Source organism: Larus michahellis, chromosome 2 (genome assembly GCF_964199755.1).
Source record: "Larus michahellis chromosome 2, bLarMic1.1, whole genome shotgun sequence".
NCBI lineage: Eukaryota > Metazoa > Chordata > Aves > Charadriiformes > Laridae > Larus > Larus michahellis.
In genome coordinates this window covers 8,335,259-8,350,878 of record NC_133897.1, presented here as the reverse complement: position 1 = coordinate 8,350,878, position 15,620 = coordinate 8,335,259, and the positions used below count along the sequence as shown (strand labels likewise).

The 15,620-nt window shown below is 39.7% G+C and overlaps 1 protein-coding gene across 34 annotated transcripts in view; it reads left to right on the top strand.

The window, feature by feature from the left end:
* The window catches only part of KMT2C (lysine methyltransferase 2C), a 203,167-nt gene that overhangs the window by 139,131 nt on the left and 48,416 nt on the right, over positions 1–15,620 (top strand). For 18 of the 34 annotated variants that reach the window (XM_074574090.1, XM_074574086.1, XM_074574079.1 and 15 more), the window contains 6 exons: positions 2,710–2,775; positions 4,240–4,452; positions 8,178–8,336; positions 10,184–10,303; positions 12,881–13,011; positions 14,677–14,863. In XM_074574090.1, coding sequence (XP_074430191.1) covers positions 2,710–2,775; positions 4,240–4,452; positions 8,178–8,336; positions 10,184–10,303; positions 12,881–13,011; positions 14,677–14,863 — 876 coding nt within the window. The remainder of the gene's footprint in view (positions 1–2,709; positions 2,776–4,239; positions 4,453–8,177; positions 8,337–10,183; positions 10,304–12,880; positions 13,012–14,676; positions 14,864–15,620) is intronic. The other 16 variants (XM_074574082.1, XM_074574074.1, XM_074574073.1 and 13 more) reach the window with 3 other exon arrangements.

The following is a 15,620-nucleotide window of genomic DNA, read 5'->3' as shown; positions in this document are numbered from 1 at the left end:
TCTGTTGTCCATTTTATTGATTTTATTCCTTAATCTGCACTCTAATTATCTTCTCTTCTGGAATTCTGTGTGATACTGTCTTCAAAATCTATTTGTTAGTGCAGCTTTTGTGAGTTGGTCTCTGAAGGTCTCACCTCTGTCACTATCAGCCTCTTTATTTGACTATTTCATCTCTCTTCGGTCTCCGAAGCTAAAATTGTTCACAATCTGACCTGGACCAGAAGAACACTCCCTATTGTTTGACTTTCAAATAAGGATTTTAAGTTCCCGTTCACAGCTGCTGTTCTGAATTTTTTGTTTACCTTAGATTCCAATTTAATAATTGCTATCTCTGTCTTAAAACACCTTGTAAATTATAACCAATTAAATGAACTGTTGGCATCTTACCCCAATTTGAGTATTTCTTACAATCTGCCTTTTTTTCCTGTTGTTTCAGTCCAGTGCTTTTGAGTATCTTCTGTCCTGCAGCTTGTCCCATATTTTTTGTCTCCCTCCAGCTCAGTGTCTCTTTCAAAATCTCATTTTCAGTTTCTTTTGTTCCTTGTCTTTTCCCTTTTAGTCCTGTGTATCAGTTTTTCAGTAGTCCTCATAGCTGCTTTCATTTACTCATTGCATGGAATATTATTTTTCTATGGGTCATATCGTTGTCCTGGTTTGAGGTAAAACAGAACCGGTTTTCTGGTTTGTGGTTTCGCTTTTTAGCTGGGGGCCTCTTCTAACTGACTGAAGTCTGAAATTAAGAGCCTGTTGTTCAGAAACTGTTCGCTCTCAGAGTGATAAGACCTGGTTATACCAAGGAATGGTATGCACAGAGGCTCTTGCTTATACTTATTGCTATAACAACCAAGGTCAGCTAGCTCCGTTATTTGCCCCGTTAGAGGGTCGGAAGCGGAAAAGCGTAGAGGGGTCACACCTATAGGGAGGAGCGGGCAGGACAGGTGACCCCAAACTGACCAACAGGGTGTTGCATCCCATCTGCATCACGCTCAGTATAAAAGCTGAGGGATCAAAAGGTCAACTGTCTTTCTTCAATGGCTGACGTCTGAGGAGGACCCTGTCTGTTTGTCTGCCTTTGATCCCAATCCGAGCATTCCTGACTCCAGATCCAGAATTCAGCTCCTGTCTGTCGCTGACTCCAGTCTGGGACGTTCCCTGTGCCTGCTGGTGACGCGATCATCATCCTAGGAGCTGGATACGGTTTTGTATATATTATATACTTTTAAAAACATTTTTTAAATTATTATTTATTATTTCCTTATTTATTATTATTTTCATTTAAGTAGTTTAGTTCTTTTTCTAAACTCGTAAATCTCTTTATCTCTTCCTCTCCTCTCTTTGGAGAGAGGGGGGAGAGCCATCTGTCGTTCTCATTGGCCAGTCCGGCCAAAACCACCACAGTCATATACTTCAGTTACACCTTGCATAAAACTTCTAAAGGACTACAGCTTTCGAAGACAGACTTTCACTTTCCTTAAAATTTAGTGTGCTTACAAAGCTTCTTCCAGATTTCGTATTCATTATTGTATTTAGCAAAGAATATAAGTGTAACTTGGAAGCTTTTGTGCTTTGCCTGGCCCTGTTCCCGACTCCCGTGTTGTGTGAGATGGTCAGCAGCAGCACTTGTGCCGTGGTCTGACCTGGCTGAGAAACAGTGAATCTCCCACATGTGCTTTGCCTCACTGTTCTCATCTTGTGTGATAGATGCAAGGTCAATACTCCAGATGTTTGTCTGAGTCTTAAATTCAACATGGATAAGATTTCTAGGCAAAAAAAAATATAAATGAAAGAAGTGTGGATAACCTTGACTATGTGGTAATGCTAACCGTGCCAAACTAACGGGTCTTCTAATTCTACTTCTCAGTGTTTGTGAGATACAAGCTTCTAATTTTCACTTTACTTACTCTGTCTACATAATCTCTGTAAAGTCACTACTAATATTAAAAGTCCAGTCTGCACATCACAGGTTAGTGAAGTGTGATTACGGTTATTGTAATTAAGGCAGATGGAAAGAGCATTTCTACCCACAACAAGAGAAGTGTTGTACAACAATTTGATCATTATTTGTTCAGACACAAGCTGTAGTTTTTAAATTGAGTTTCTGCTGTTCCATTTATTGATATTCTTATCTTGAATAAGAATTACCTTATCTAACTTCACCAAGTCGTGTATCATCTGTTCTCAGATATATCAGCCTTATTTTGTTTCTCATATGTGTTGTATAAGAGACCTGGCAGCACAGACACAGCTGGAGTCTTGTGTGCAAAGCTCTTGGAGTGTGCCTGCCCCTCCTTGGGCAAACACGAGAGCGGTCGTATTCAATTCACAAAGCCCTCCCATTTTTCACCCTTAGGTCAGCAAAACCTGGACGTCATGACTAGCGTAGAGCGTACTTTCCAATCCAGTAGATCCAGTGTATTCATCTACCCTTAGTCCAGTAGAAGGAGATCATTTACCATGAAGTTCAGTGCCATTCCTTTGCCATTCTTGGCTCTAGGAAGTTGGAGGACTTCAGTTTGTATCAGGCTTGTTTTGTAGTCACATCTTCTGTGGCGCTGAAAAGCACTTTATTTTAAAGGTGCTGGTGAATGTTGCCAACAGTATAAATTAGGGAGATTAACAGAACTGTTTGAAGGAAAATTAATTGATAGATTCAGTTTAAATCAAGTCACCATTTTTAAAAGTTGAAATGATTTTCCTTATATTTTTCAGTGCCTTCTTTGGACTGTTGTGATTCATCAGTTGGAGCTCAGATTATTTCAAAATCAAAAGAACTAGGTAAAGAATGTAAATGCTTAATCTTTGATCATTTAGCATATTTTAAGGGTATATTTTTACATGACACAAAAATTCCTTTTTCTATGATTTTGTAACACACAGCATTAACTATCCTTTGGTTACCGCAGCATGCTTTTCATTTTTATTTCTCGTTCTCTCTTCTTTCTTCTTTTTTGCCTGCCGTACCTGCATTATAATAATTACTTAAAATTATGCTTTGATCCTGCAGACTTAGTTGCTTGCCTTAATATTAGCGGTGATAACGCAGTGGGTCTGAGTCAAACACGTACACAAATGTTTACAGGCTCGAGCTGTAGGACACAACTTTTCTGTATTTGTCTGGTTTGTGCTAGGAGTTTATAATCTTGAGAGACCTACTGACAAGTGGCTTTTTATAATGACAGTACCTAACAGCTTTCATCATGTTAGGACAACTTCCATCATGTCAGAATTTGTTTCCATTTGATACCGCACAAATGTAGTCCTGAAAGAAGGTTCTCCCTTCAAATCTTCAATCTGAAAAAGAGTATGCGATTTTTTTTTAAAGCAAACACTCTTTTCTAGTTCAACATAAGAAAACAGTCATCTGGGCAGAATTGGGTTCAGAACCAGCTGTGTTTTGAGGTGTGAGATGTTATGTAAGAAAACACTTTTGGTTAAAGGGAACAAAAGTTCTGATGGTTATATGTTTTCAAAAACCATGTTATCAAATTGTCATTTAATTGGCTCCAAAGAGCAGAAGGAGGAAGCTTCTTCATTATTTGGTAATTCCCTGAAAGTTCCCAAACCTCCACTTGCAGGGCCCCAGCACAGATGACAGCGCCTTTCTACATGGTGAATTAAGGAATGGTAGAGTTTATCGGTAGACTAAACTGTCATCTAACAGCTTGAGGAGGAAGCAGTCTTGCGGGTCTTGGGAGACTTTGGTTCTACCCATGATTTCCAATTTGATCCTGAGCAGCTCACTTGATATAACTTGGATTTTGTCTGCCTGTAAAATAGGGCTAATAACTTGCCTGAGTTACCAGAAGTTCTGGGAGCGTAAGGTAATTAATAAGATGAAGGTACAGTGCTGAGGGCTGGGTGAGAGCCTTGGCCAATAAGCGGCAGGGACCCAAACTAAGACTTGCAGTTTTCTGTGAGTGCCAGGGATACGGAAATACCCTGCGAGGTGCCAGTTTCCATAATCAAATCGTTCTTTCTAATGAGTCCTTGATGTTAGTTGTTTTGCAGCAATATAATGGATTATTGCTGGATTTGACATCAGACTCTAAGTTATAAACCTGTAACTGTAATGTGTAAGACAGTATCAGATATCTATGTTTTATTTATACCAATTTCTTCGCTAAAGAATCAGCTCCATACATGTGGATTATTAACTCTTTAAAGTGCTATTCCTGAAAATCTAAGACTTGTAAATGAAAGAGTTTTATATTGCTGTTACGATCCGTTTAACTTTTATAGACCCACCGAAGACGTACACCCAGGATGGAGTCTGCTTGACAGAATCCGGCATGTCTCAGTTACAGAGCCTAACTGTTACAGTACCGAGAAGAAAACGGACGAAACCAAAGCTTAAACTGAAAATTATAAATCAGAACAGTGTGGCTGTGCTTCAGACACCCCCAGATGCCCAGTCAGAACACTCAAGAGATGGGGAGATGGATGACAGTAGAGGTACAGTCTACTTTTGGCACGTCTTGTATCCTAGAATGTTGCAGTCCGTGTGTATATTCCAGATAGATGAATCCATAGATGAAATGAACGTTTTGTTTGTTCTCATCTCCAAGGTAGAATTTAAGACAGAATTTGAGTTAGGAATTCTGGCTGTTGCTCTAGTTCGAGTAGATGACGCTGTATGAAGAGCCCTACCGAAGGGTTGCAGGTTCCAGGGTGGGGTATCTGTGTAGTACAGAGGGAGGGGAAGATTTTAACAGTGTTTTTGTAGCCTCTAAGGCCGATGAGAGTTGAAGGGATCTGGGCTAACGCTTGCCTATCCAAACACATCCCTGCGTATGGGAATGACGTTTTGGTCAGTGGTAGAAGCCCCTGGCAGAGCTCCTTCCACTGCAAGTCTACACAGGGAGCAAAGATTCACAAGTCCCAGGGCTACCAGTACTTGTCTTACCTGCTTCCCTCCCAGCTGGGCAAGCACAGCAGCCCCAGCCAGAGGAGACCCAAGGTGGGAGCTTAGAGTGGGAAAAGCATGTGGGAGCAGCCAGTCCTACTCTTCAAATCCCACTCTTCAACACTAGGAACAGCAGCCAGCGTGGTTCAATACCATTCTCATGCCCTCTTTGCTGTGGTCTGGCTGTGTACCTCCTGATAAGTGTGTTGGTAGGTGTTAATCCGTGGCCTGGGGAAAGGCTTACTGAAATGGCAGGTGTGAAAGTCATTACATTAGTCATGCAGGTGCCTGTTAGGAGAGGAACAGAGGCACCCCACCTCCCCACACTCTAAAGTGCTTTCTGTTTATGCAACATTGCCTCGTTGTTAATCAGATTAAATGTCATAAAACGCTTTTTTTAGATACAGAGTGTACTTGAGATAACTGGGTGGTTTAACCATGAGTGCAGTTTCCCTGTTAACTTGTTGATACAAGTATTGTTCCCATTGTTTGATTAGCACATTCTTACCCTCTGCTATTGACTAGAAGCGTGGGGTTTTTATAATGGGTTCCCTTTATTTGTTTTAACCTTCAAAAAGTTAACTAGTTGTTCTTCTTTCCTTTCCTTCAGTATTCACAGGTTTTGGTACATTATCCTAGCATTACACTGACTCTTAAATTTCATCTTATACTTTCATGTAGTCCATCAGGTGGATTGTTGAAAGCAAAAAAAAGGCTGTTCATTTTGGTTTGAAGGCATCAAGATAGAGAATTAACCACTTCCCTCGTTGTTTTTCAGTGGTTAATCATCTTTACTTTTACAAACATATGCCTGTTTTCTATATAACTGTCTAATGTCATTATCTGCTGCTTGGCTTTTATAGGTATCCCTTTTCAACTAGATAATGAGATATATAAATGTAATAGCAGAGTATGAAAGGGAGAGCCAAAGCTTCCACAGACTTTAATTTCGGTTCTGATCACCTTTCGTTTCCTTTTTGAGAGTTAGAGCACATTGATATATGTGACAGTAACAGCACAGCATGTACATGGGAGATTGGCTGGGTTTCCTGGAAGCTCTACACGTGCTCTGTAGAATGGATCAGTGCCTGTTCTCTTAACGTCTGGAATTTTTGTATGAGCACCAGGATGAATAAAGCTGTGCCACGGCTTTGATTGGAGCAACATGGTGTAGTAATTCCAGGCAAACGGGGATAACCCTTACTTCCACTCTAAAGTTCCAGTTTAAAAAAGAGGCTGTATGTGAGAAAACTGAGCTTGTGGTAATTTTGTTACCATCTCATCTGTAGGTTTTCATCAGGTTTGGCACTTCGTCAGGTGTTCCACATTTTAAAGTCCACTTGAAAGTTCAGCTTCCTTTGGGAGCTTCAGCTTTGGTAGACTTAACGTGGCTCTTCTGCTCCTCTTTGTAGAGCCATGCTTTGTAAGTAAATAGGAAGGACCACTGTGGGGTTTAGCTTTCTTGTAAGAGAACGCGGTAGCACTCAGGCAGGTTTCTCTTCTGCCAGAAGCGCACATGTTGCCAAGAGGGATCACCCATGCTCTTAAGGGGAGGAGTGAATCGGCTGTGGTGGTCAGTGGGGACTGCCTTTGCCAAGCCACCAGCTTTGTTGGTAGAGCTCAGAAAAGTCTTCATCAATGTGAAAGTCTGGTCTGTGACCCAACCTGTGGAAGAGCAAGGGTTGTAGTTCTGCCACAGCAGATGTGGTATGAAAGAGTCCAGCTCTGTCTTGTTATAACAGTATTTGGTGGATGAGAAGCTCAGTGTGAGCCAGCAGTGTGCGCTCACGGCCCAGAAAGTCAGCTGCATCCTGGGCTGCATCAAAAGAAGCGTGGCCAGCAGGTTGAGGGAGGGGATTCTACCCCTCTGCTCTGCTCTCATAAGACCCCACCTGGCGTCCTGCGTCCAGCTTTGGAGTCCTCAGCACAGGAAGGACATGGACCTGTTGGAGCGAGTCCAGAGGAAAGCAACAAAGATGATCAGAGGGCTGGAGCACCTCTCCTACTAAGACAGGCTGAGAGAGTTGGGGCTGTTCAGCCTGGAGAAGAGAAGGCTCTAGGGAGACCTTATGGCATCCTTCCAGTACCTGAGGGGGGCCTACAGGAGAGAGGGGGAGGGAACTCTTTATCAGGGAGTGTAGTGATAGGACGAGGGGTAGTAGTTTTAAACTGAAAGAGGGGAGATTTAGACTAGATATTATGAAGAAATTCTTCATTCTGAGAGTGGTGAGACACTGTCCCAGGTTGCCCAGGGAAGCTGTGGATGCCCCATCCCTGGAGGTGTTCAAGGCCAGGCTGGATGGGGCTTTGAGCAGCCTGGTCTAGTGGGAGGTGTCCCTGCCCAGGGCAGGGGGGTTGGAACTAGATGATCTTTAAGGTCCCTTCCAACCCGAACCATTCTGTGATTCTGTTTCTCCCTCTTAAAACTGTATGTGCGTTTAGACCATATAGAACTATATACCTAAATCCAAAGCAGGGAATTGGAACTCCAGTACCTTTTCAGGGGCAAGAGTACATTTAACATGTTTCAAAAGCTTTACAATAAAATAAAGATGTAAAGTCATCATAGTATTGACATTTTGGGGATATCAGAAATAGAATTAACTCACTCTCTCTTGAGCACCAGAGGTTTTTTTAATGCCATCATACTTCATATCTGTTTCCACCCTGCATTCCCACAAAATATAAATTCTAGTTTAAAATAGCAGTCTTCATCTTCCAGGCTGAGTAATTCCTTTGGGCTGAATTTTTTACTATGTAAGTCAAACTCCTCTGCTTCCAGTCAGTCACACAGCTTCAAGTCAAAAACCCTCTAAACTGAGAGTCGGTACACGTTACCTTCCAAGCGCAGGCTGCAATTTTTCAGTCTCTCTTCTCAATAAAAACAAATCCTATCAAACAAAACTTAGGGGGATGGTATACAAAAAGTACATCTTGCATAGTAGATTGTATGCGCTTTCCTTGATGTATGGCTAGAAATTGCTCAGACATTTAGAAAACGCAATAGCACAGGCTTCTGAAAGGGGCACCAAAAAAATTTCTCAGATTCACATACAGTAACTACAGCATTTGTTCTCTGGTTTTGTGTAGACATCCTCTCGCAGGAAATGTATGGATATACTGGGTCTTTGTATATATGTAGAGGGTGGGTTTCCCAAAAGTGTTTGGAGAGTGTGAGTATCTGTCACCCCTTTCTCAGTCAATTCTCAGTCAATTTCTCAGAAATCAGTCAGATGCAGAAATTCTGGAAAAATACTGTCTTTCCCTTTTCCAGGGAAAAGTTACCATTGCTTCTTTTCTGCAGAAGGTGATCTTATGGATTGTGATGGAAAATCGGATTCTAGCCCAGAACGGGAAGCTGTGGATGATGATTCCAAAGCAGCAGAAGGAGCTGATGGGATTAAAAAAAGGAAGCGAAAACCATATAGACCTGGTAGGAGACATAATTTATATGATTGTGTGTCCCTTTTTTGTATTAATACTTCTTTTCTGTATGATTAAAACAAGTAATTAGAAAATAGTATGGAGTTCTGAAGTATTCCATGCTAATCGTTGATTTTAGATATTTTTTTCCCCTGTTCTGTTTAAAATAATTTTAGGCCTCTTATCAAAATACATTTCTGAAGGTTGCTGCTCAGCAGTATGCCTGTCCTGATTATGCTCTCAAGTATTGGTTAGTAGTTCAAATCTACAAAAATGTGCTGTATTTATGTAATCGATGAAGGCCAGTTTGTGTGTGTGTGTGTGTGTATATATACATACAATATCTGAACTTCAGAAAACTTTTTGCAGGTATTTTACTTATTTTCTGAAATACTTGATCAGAGTAATTTACTAAGTATTTGCAGATTACTTCTGCCAGTGAATTTTAATGAATTCAGTTATGGGGTGAATTCATTTATTATTAGTGCAGTCACCTCTTAATTATCTTGACTGTGGATTAGCTGTGTGTCCTGGATGCAGAAACACTTGAGCTGTCTCCAGGCAGAAGCTTAGAGGTACCTGAGCGATTCCGTAGGAAGTAGCTCTGATTCATTAGGGCTAAAACTGAACCCAAGATAATAAGAGATGCTTAGACACTGCCGGGGTTTTTGAAGAGCCCCTGTATCCCGCACCTTGGTGTGTCTCAGAATCAGTGTTATGTGTTGGTTTTCTGTTTCATTATGCAGCCTCCCACTACTGTGGATAAGAAGTTGATTGTAATTTTCGCAGTCACAAATAGTGTTTTTGCCAGTCACACCCATCCTGCTTGCTGTAAGGGGCCATATCCTCTGATTATGGAGATAGCCGGGGAGAACAGAGGCAACGAAATGACTGAGGAGGGGAAGGCAAGGAACGCAGTGAAGGAAGGAAAGGAAGCAGGAGTTACAACACGGTCCAGTCTCTCTTCCTTCTCTCTCAATAGCTAAACAGATCTCTACCATCTTTTGTCCTCCTGCTGAGCAAGAGCCCTGTCTCAGCAGGTCATGCCCATGTGTATAATGCCTTCCATCGTGGGCCCACCCCATGGAGATGGTGGTACAAACCCACAACACTTAACAGAGATTTCCTTTTTCTCTACGAATAATGTACCTCAGCAAACTATTTATTTCTACTGCTGGGTCCTCAAGAGAAGAGAATTTCATTTGCTCGGAGTGGTTTTGGATCGTGAGTTGAGCAGCCATCTGTTAGTTTTCTGCAGCCAAGAGTTTCCCTGAAAAATGAAACAAACCTGAATCTGATGCATGTACATACATACACACCAACTGTAAAGGATCAGGAGCACTGCAGTCAATCTCTGGTGAAGGATTCTGGAGTTCCGCACAGTATGATGTTGATTAATTTTCTTTTTATTTTGTGATATGTCCTTCTGTAGTACCATCATTTGGAGTGGTGGGCTCTCAAGGGCAATTTATAGAGGGTTTTTTTTATAGTTCTTTAAGGTTCTTTAATAGGTTTCATTTGCTAGATTGAATTCTAATTCTAGCAATTCATCAGCTTGCCAAGGGAGGGGAAAAACAACATCTGAAAGTTGCCACGTTTGGTAATTTGAACTTCTTGTGGATGTTTTACAGTCCTAAAATACTGATCCTTTTTGATAATTACATATATACCCACTGAGACATTAAAATTCAGAAACTTTTCATAAAATTCTGATTGAAAACTCCTCAGGTATCTCAGATTCATTTTTAGACCTCTACAGATGCAGTAGTCCCCTTTACTTGCAGAAAAATCTTGGCTCTCATTCTTACTGTAAAACGTAGTTTTAATCAATATATTGAATTTTTGCTTCCTTGTTAGGTATTGGTGGATTTATGGTACGTCAGAGAAGTCGTACGGGGCAGGGAAAGACTAAAAGATCTCTGTCCAGGAAAGATTCTTCTGGATCTGTTTCTGAGCAGTTGCCTGGCAGAGATGAAGGTAAGTGCAGAAACTTGCTTTTAAATTTTAATTCATCCTTAATGCAATACAAATAATGCAACTCATCAACATACAGTTCTTTCCAGAGTTGTGCTACAAAGGAAAAGTTCTTTGTGTTTGTCATCATGGCTCTATTAATTCAACTGAAAATACTCATTCCTACATACATACAATTTCAGCAGAGCCCATAATTTACAAAGAACTTGAAACAATGAATTGCAGGCTATTGTGGGAGATAAATAGTGAGGATTATAAGGACTGCTGTGTTGTGCCAGAGCTCTGTTTAGCCTGGCTTTGACCAGTAGGAGACAGAAAGCAGCGTAAGAAATGAGGTAGGTTTAGAGGAATCCTCTTTCTGATACATCTTCCTCCAGATGTAGTCCTGATCCAGAGGTGTCTTCTGGACCATCAGTTTGAATATTCAGCAGCGTTCCATGTTCCACAAATGTGTCTGGTATTTTTATGTATCTGTTTATGCTCTGGAAAACCCTATATTAGTGATTTCAAAAATACACTATTGTTGCATGAAGAAATAATTCTTTTTCATTTTAAACTGGGTATCTGAGAGTTTTATAGGCTGCCCTCTTGTTTTATGCTGTGAAAAATGATTTAAAAAAAAATAATTCTGTATTAATTTGTAATAAGGAAAGATTTTCTAGATCTGTGTCGCATTGCCCCATCAGTCGTCATTTTTTCCAGGGTTGAAGAGTCCTGCTCTGGTCTCTCTTCTTGTAGCAAAGCCCTTTTAATGCCTTCTGACACTGTAGTACTCGGTAGACTGGGTACATAACAACAAGTCAGATTTTACTTATGGGCCTTGTTCTCTTGCTTGCTGTATGTGATTAGACTAAATTATTTCATCCATCTGGATTTGTTCACACTATCTAATCTAGAAAATACTGAGGTATCATTAAGGTGAGGTGTGGAATATGTTTAGTTCAGAGCCTGTTTCCTATAAAGTCGGTAGAAGGAGGCAGCTGCTTCTAAAGGTTGACTGATACTGTCTCAGAAGACTCCAGCCTTTTGATTTCTGCTCTTTTTCCCTCTTGTCTGTTTAGCTATTGAGTTTTTAACTGTTTTAGCGCCAGATTGGTCTCTTGCTGTGTATTTGTACAACGTGGTGGAGACTGGATCTTTACTACAGCATCCAGACAGCATTAAAAACTAATAGTTAACTGTTGTCCTTGCTTGCATTTGTAGAACTACTTTATGAAGCCAACAAATGTTTCTTTTATCAGCGCAACTCAGTATTCTAGCTAGGTCCCCTGTTCAGATGTAGTGCTTGCTTTCTCTAGAATATTGGTGTTAGAGCTGTGTTTTTCTGCTTTGTAAATACTATTGCAGTGTAGTATACTACAGTGTTTCAGGTAGTGATGAAAATTTTGCTTTAAATTTTTTCATTTCTTTAGGAATGTACTCCTTTAAAACAAAAAAAAAAGACTAAAAAGTTAATTCCCCATTCTGGGTAACAGTACAATGCATATTGTTAAAAAGCAGTATTCTTAAAGAAGTATTCTTCGGTTAAAAGTTAGAGCTTCTTTTTGTCTGCTTGGGCACAATTGCTTGTTAAGAAAAAAAATAAAGTCTTTGTATGTTTTAAATCATCATAGTTTGCTGAAAGCCGCCTTCTCAGCTGCCAGTACTCATCAGCCTTACCAAGTTTTTTGCTGCTCTTGTCGTGTTCCGCCCCCTTTTTCTGCAAAAGCTCCCTCTCCAGCAGCGCAGAGGTCACAGCACTGGTGAACCTCAGTCTCCTCCCTGGGCTCTGAATATGGTACACGAGACTACTACAGTACAAAGCATAGCTGATTTTACTCCCACAATAAAATACTTTCTTCAATAACTTCCCAGGGTCATTAACTTCATGTAATTAGCTTTGGCATGACAGAAGTAGCAAGGCTTTAAAAGTTCTGCTTTTACCTGCGGTCTTTTCCCTGGTCTGTTGAAATAAAATACTGAATGATGGATGAGCACTGTGTGCCTTTGTGTTTATTAGAAAAAACAGTGCCACTTTGGAATATGATAGCTGAATAAATGTGTAATTTTTCTTGAAGGGCTTCTTTGTAGATTTCTTTTTCTAGCCTGTTCATTATTTATAAGACAGTCTCTTCTCAGATTTAAAAAAAAAAAAGGTTTTTACTTTTAATTTGAGAAAAATTAGTGTATAAAATGAAAGGTGGTTAATGTGTAACTCAACATTGATGATTTTGGAGATACTACCTCATTGGAATTATCTTTCAGCTATCTGGTTGAATGGCACCTATAATTTCTCTCAAATTACCAATTTCTGAGGTGGCTTGGAGATAGGAAAGTTAAAGCTTTAAAGTGTGTGTTTTCAGCCAGTGAGGCAGCGATGTGGCTGTTACGTGTATGGTATTGCTTACTGCTAGAGCCTAGGTGACCAGGTGGCAGTTCACAGCTCGCTAGATAAAAGCCACCTTTAGAATACATCTAGAGTGATATTCGATAAACCCATCCACCCAGGTAGGTAGCAAGATACATTAGGTTTGCTGCCACTGTACCTTTAGAGCAAGATACCAAGTATTTTATTTATTTTGTCTGAATGTTACTTTTTAGGTTGGACGGAACAGCTGCCAGACACTCCAGTTGAGGAGTCCACCCCAGCTTCTGAAAGTACCGAGAAAATAAAAAAGCGTTACAGAAAAAAGAAAAATAAGCTTGAAGAAACTTTTCCTGCCTACTTGCAGGTAAAACTGTTGGTATACTTCTTGTGTAAATATGTTTCAAAACCTAATCTTTATGTGTCTTGATTCACAGTTCATTTAAACCATTAATGTTTCTTTCCAAATTCCCATTTTATCATTCAAATGAAATGGGTTTCCTGTAAAGGAACATTCATAAGTTTGTACAGAAAGCTCTATATTATGTTAAATCTCCGGTCCTCTGCTGTTATTTCTCAATGTATGGATCTCTGCTTCTTCAGAGAGAGGGACAAGGTGGGAAAGAAGCCTTTCTTTTCTCTGAACTGACACATGATGTTTTCAGCATTCAACTCTGTAGGATGCCTTAGCCTCATCGCGCCATTTCCTCTAGGTACTAATTTTTCTTTTCAGAAGATTGAAAAGACAGATTCAGAAGACGTGATTTGACAGGGGAAACTTGTTTTCCTACAGTTCTATTCATTTATGTGCCCTGCGTTTCCCTACCACAATAATCTCCGTTCTTCCCTCCCTCCCCCTAATTCTGTGATGTCCCTAGCAGGTGAGAGGTAGCACTCATGGCTAATGACCAGGATATTAATGGTGATTGAGTAACTGAGCTACCTTCAACCAGTTTGTAAACTGACTCGTTTATATGTCTCTTACTGAGAACATTATTTGGCTCACTACTCTTCTCGGCCACCTTTTTCATGAGAACTTTGTTATCTTGTGAATGTTCACCAAGTTTCATGACATGGATTATATGTGGATTGAAAGCAAGGAATTGACAGAGAAGCACAACAATCTCTGTCTAAAAATAATGTGTATTTCATAAGTGGGGGGAGTGAGTTGGAAAGAAAATACTTAAGCAGTATTTCCTTTGGATTCATAAGGATAAATATTTTTTTCTTAATGTACATTTTACTCCTGCAAAACGTAGAATATTTCTTAGATTCCTCTTTTTCTCATGTTGGAATAACTGATGCTGAAAAGTCTGTCTTTAGCTTTGTTTTTAGCAGCTGTATCCTAAATCAAGATTTTAAAGACTACATGAAAACAGAAGTAGTTCTTATATAATGAATAAAAATTGTCTTGAAAATTTGATAGGTTGTTGTCAAATTACTGAGTGCTCAGGCTTAGGTGAGTGATAGCTGTTAGATAATATTTGAAAAGATATTAATGTACGTTAAACAGCTTTAGGTGTTTTGTTACTGCGGTTTGATGTCAGGATGATTTGTGTGTGAAGTGAAATGCTGCGTATGGTCGTTCTAGAATTTGGATCACAGTGAGCTTGCATGTTTTTCATAAACTTCTTGTGTGGCCTCGGATGAAGTTGCTCAGTAATATTCCCCTTCTTCAGCTGTCCTTTTCCTGCGAGGAGAAATACTTTAAATACTGAAAAACTTGTGATATATAATAACACTGTATCTGTACACTGTCTGTGCCATGTGTACATAAGAAGACTGTGTTTTTTCTGTGTAATTTAAATTGTGAATTTATTCATAAAATATTAATAATGTGGCTGCCCCAGGTAAGTTGTATCCACAGCTCATAGCCTGGAAGAGGTACTGCCATACTGGAAGGCATGTGAGACTGAGACTATTTTTCTATTTCTAATAATCATGAACTTTTAATTTTAATTTTGCTGTTTACCCAGCTTTTTCAATAGATGCAGTATTCTTCATACATTGAATCATTTTGTCTTCTTTGCAGGAAGCTTTCTTTGGGAAAGACCTACTAGATACCAGTAGACAAAACAAGATGAGCCTAGATAATTTACCTGAAGAATCACTTCCGCTCTCATGTAAAACGAATCTGGCCACCAATTTCCTGGATCCTTCATCTGACCCCCTTCTTAGCTCAACCTCCACCCCAGCTCAGGCAAAACTGGGACCTCAAGGTATACAAAGCTAAAGTTAGTGATAATTCAGTAGTTTGGTTTTGTTATTACACCTGGGGCTTTTCCACTTTCTTTTACACTTTTCGCACAATGTTTATCTAATTTCTTTTTCAACATTTCTGTACATTAACTGTCCTTGTGACGTTAAGTTACATTGGTAATCGTCGCTATTCAGGTCCAGAGCTTCAGCTGTTTCAAAAAGAGCAGTGGATGGCGCAACAGTTGGCACTTAATGCAAATCTTAAGCTTCTTTACTGTAACATCCATGTCTATAAAATCCATGAAAATTAATTCTGTGTATGAGTAAGCATACAGATCCATTATAGACAAAGGCAAAAATAATCTTAATTTAAAGATATTTTTATTAGTCTAGTGAATATTAGTTGGATGAATGTCATCCAACTTTTATTTTCTTTAATGTTTTAGATTATTTTAGGTTGCCAGTCTCCTCGGAATTTTTGATTCACCATGTCCTTTCTGAACATGAGTGCCCTTTCCAGGTACAGTTTGTAGCCCCTAGGCAATCTTTTGCTTTTGCTATTGCAAAACCTTACTGAAGATACTGCTGAGAGTTTTGCAAATAGCCAGAGGGTTGTAAAGCGCTGCCGAAAGGGCAGCTTCACACAAAGGAACAATTAAAAGCAAAAACCTTACTGTCCCTTTCAGATTATTTTTTTCTTTGTGTCTTGTAGTATGTGCTGTTAGCCAGAGGTGTCTTATCATTCTGTATATTTTAAAAACTGTTACTACTTCTTGT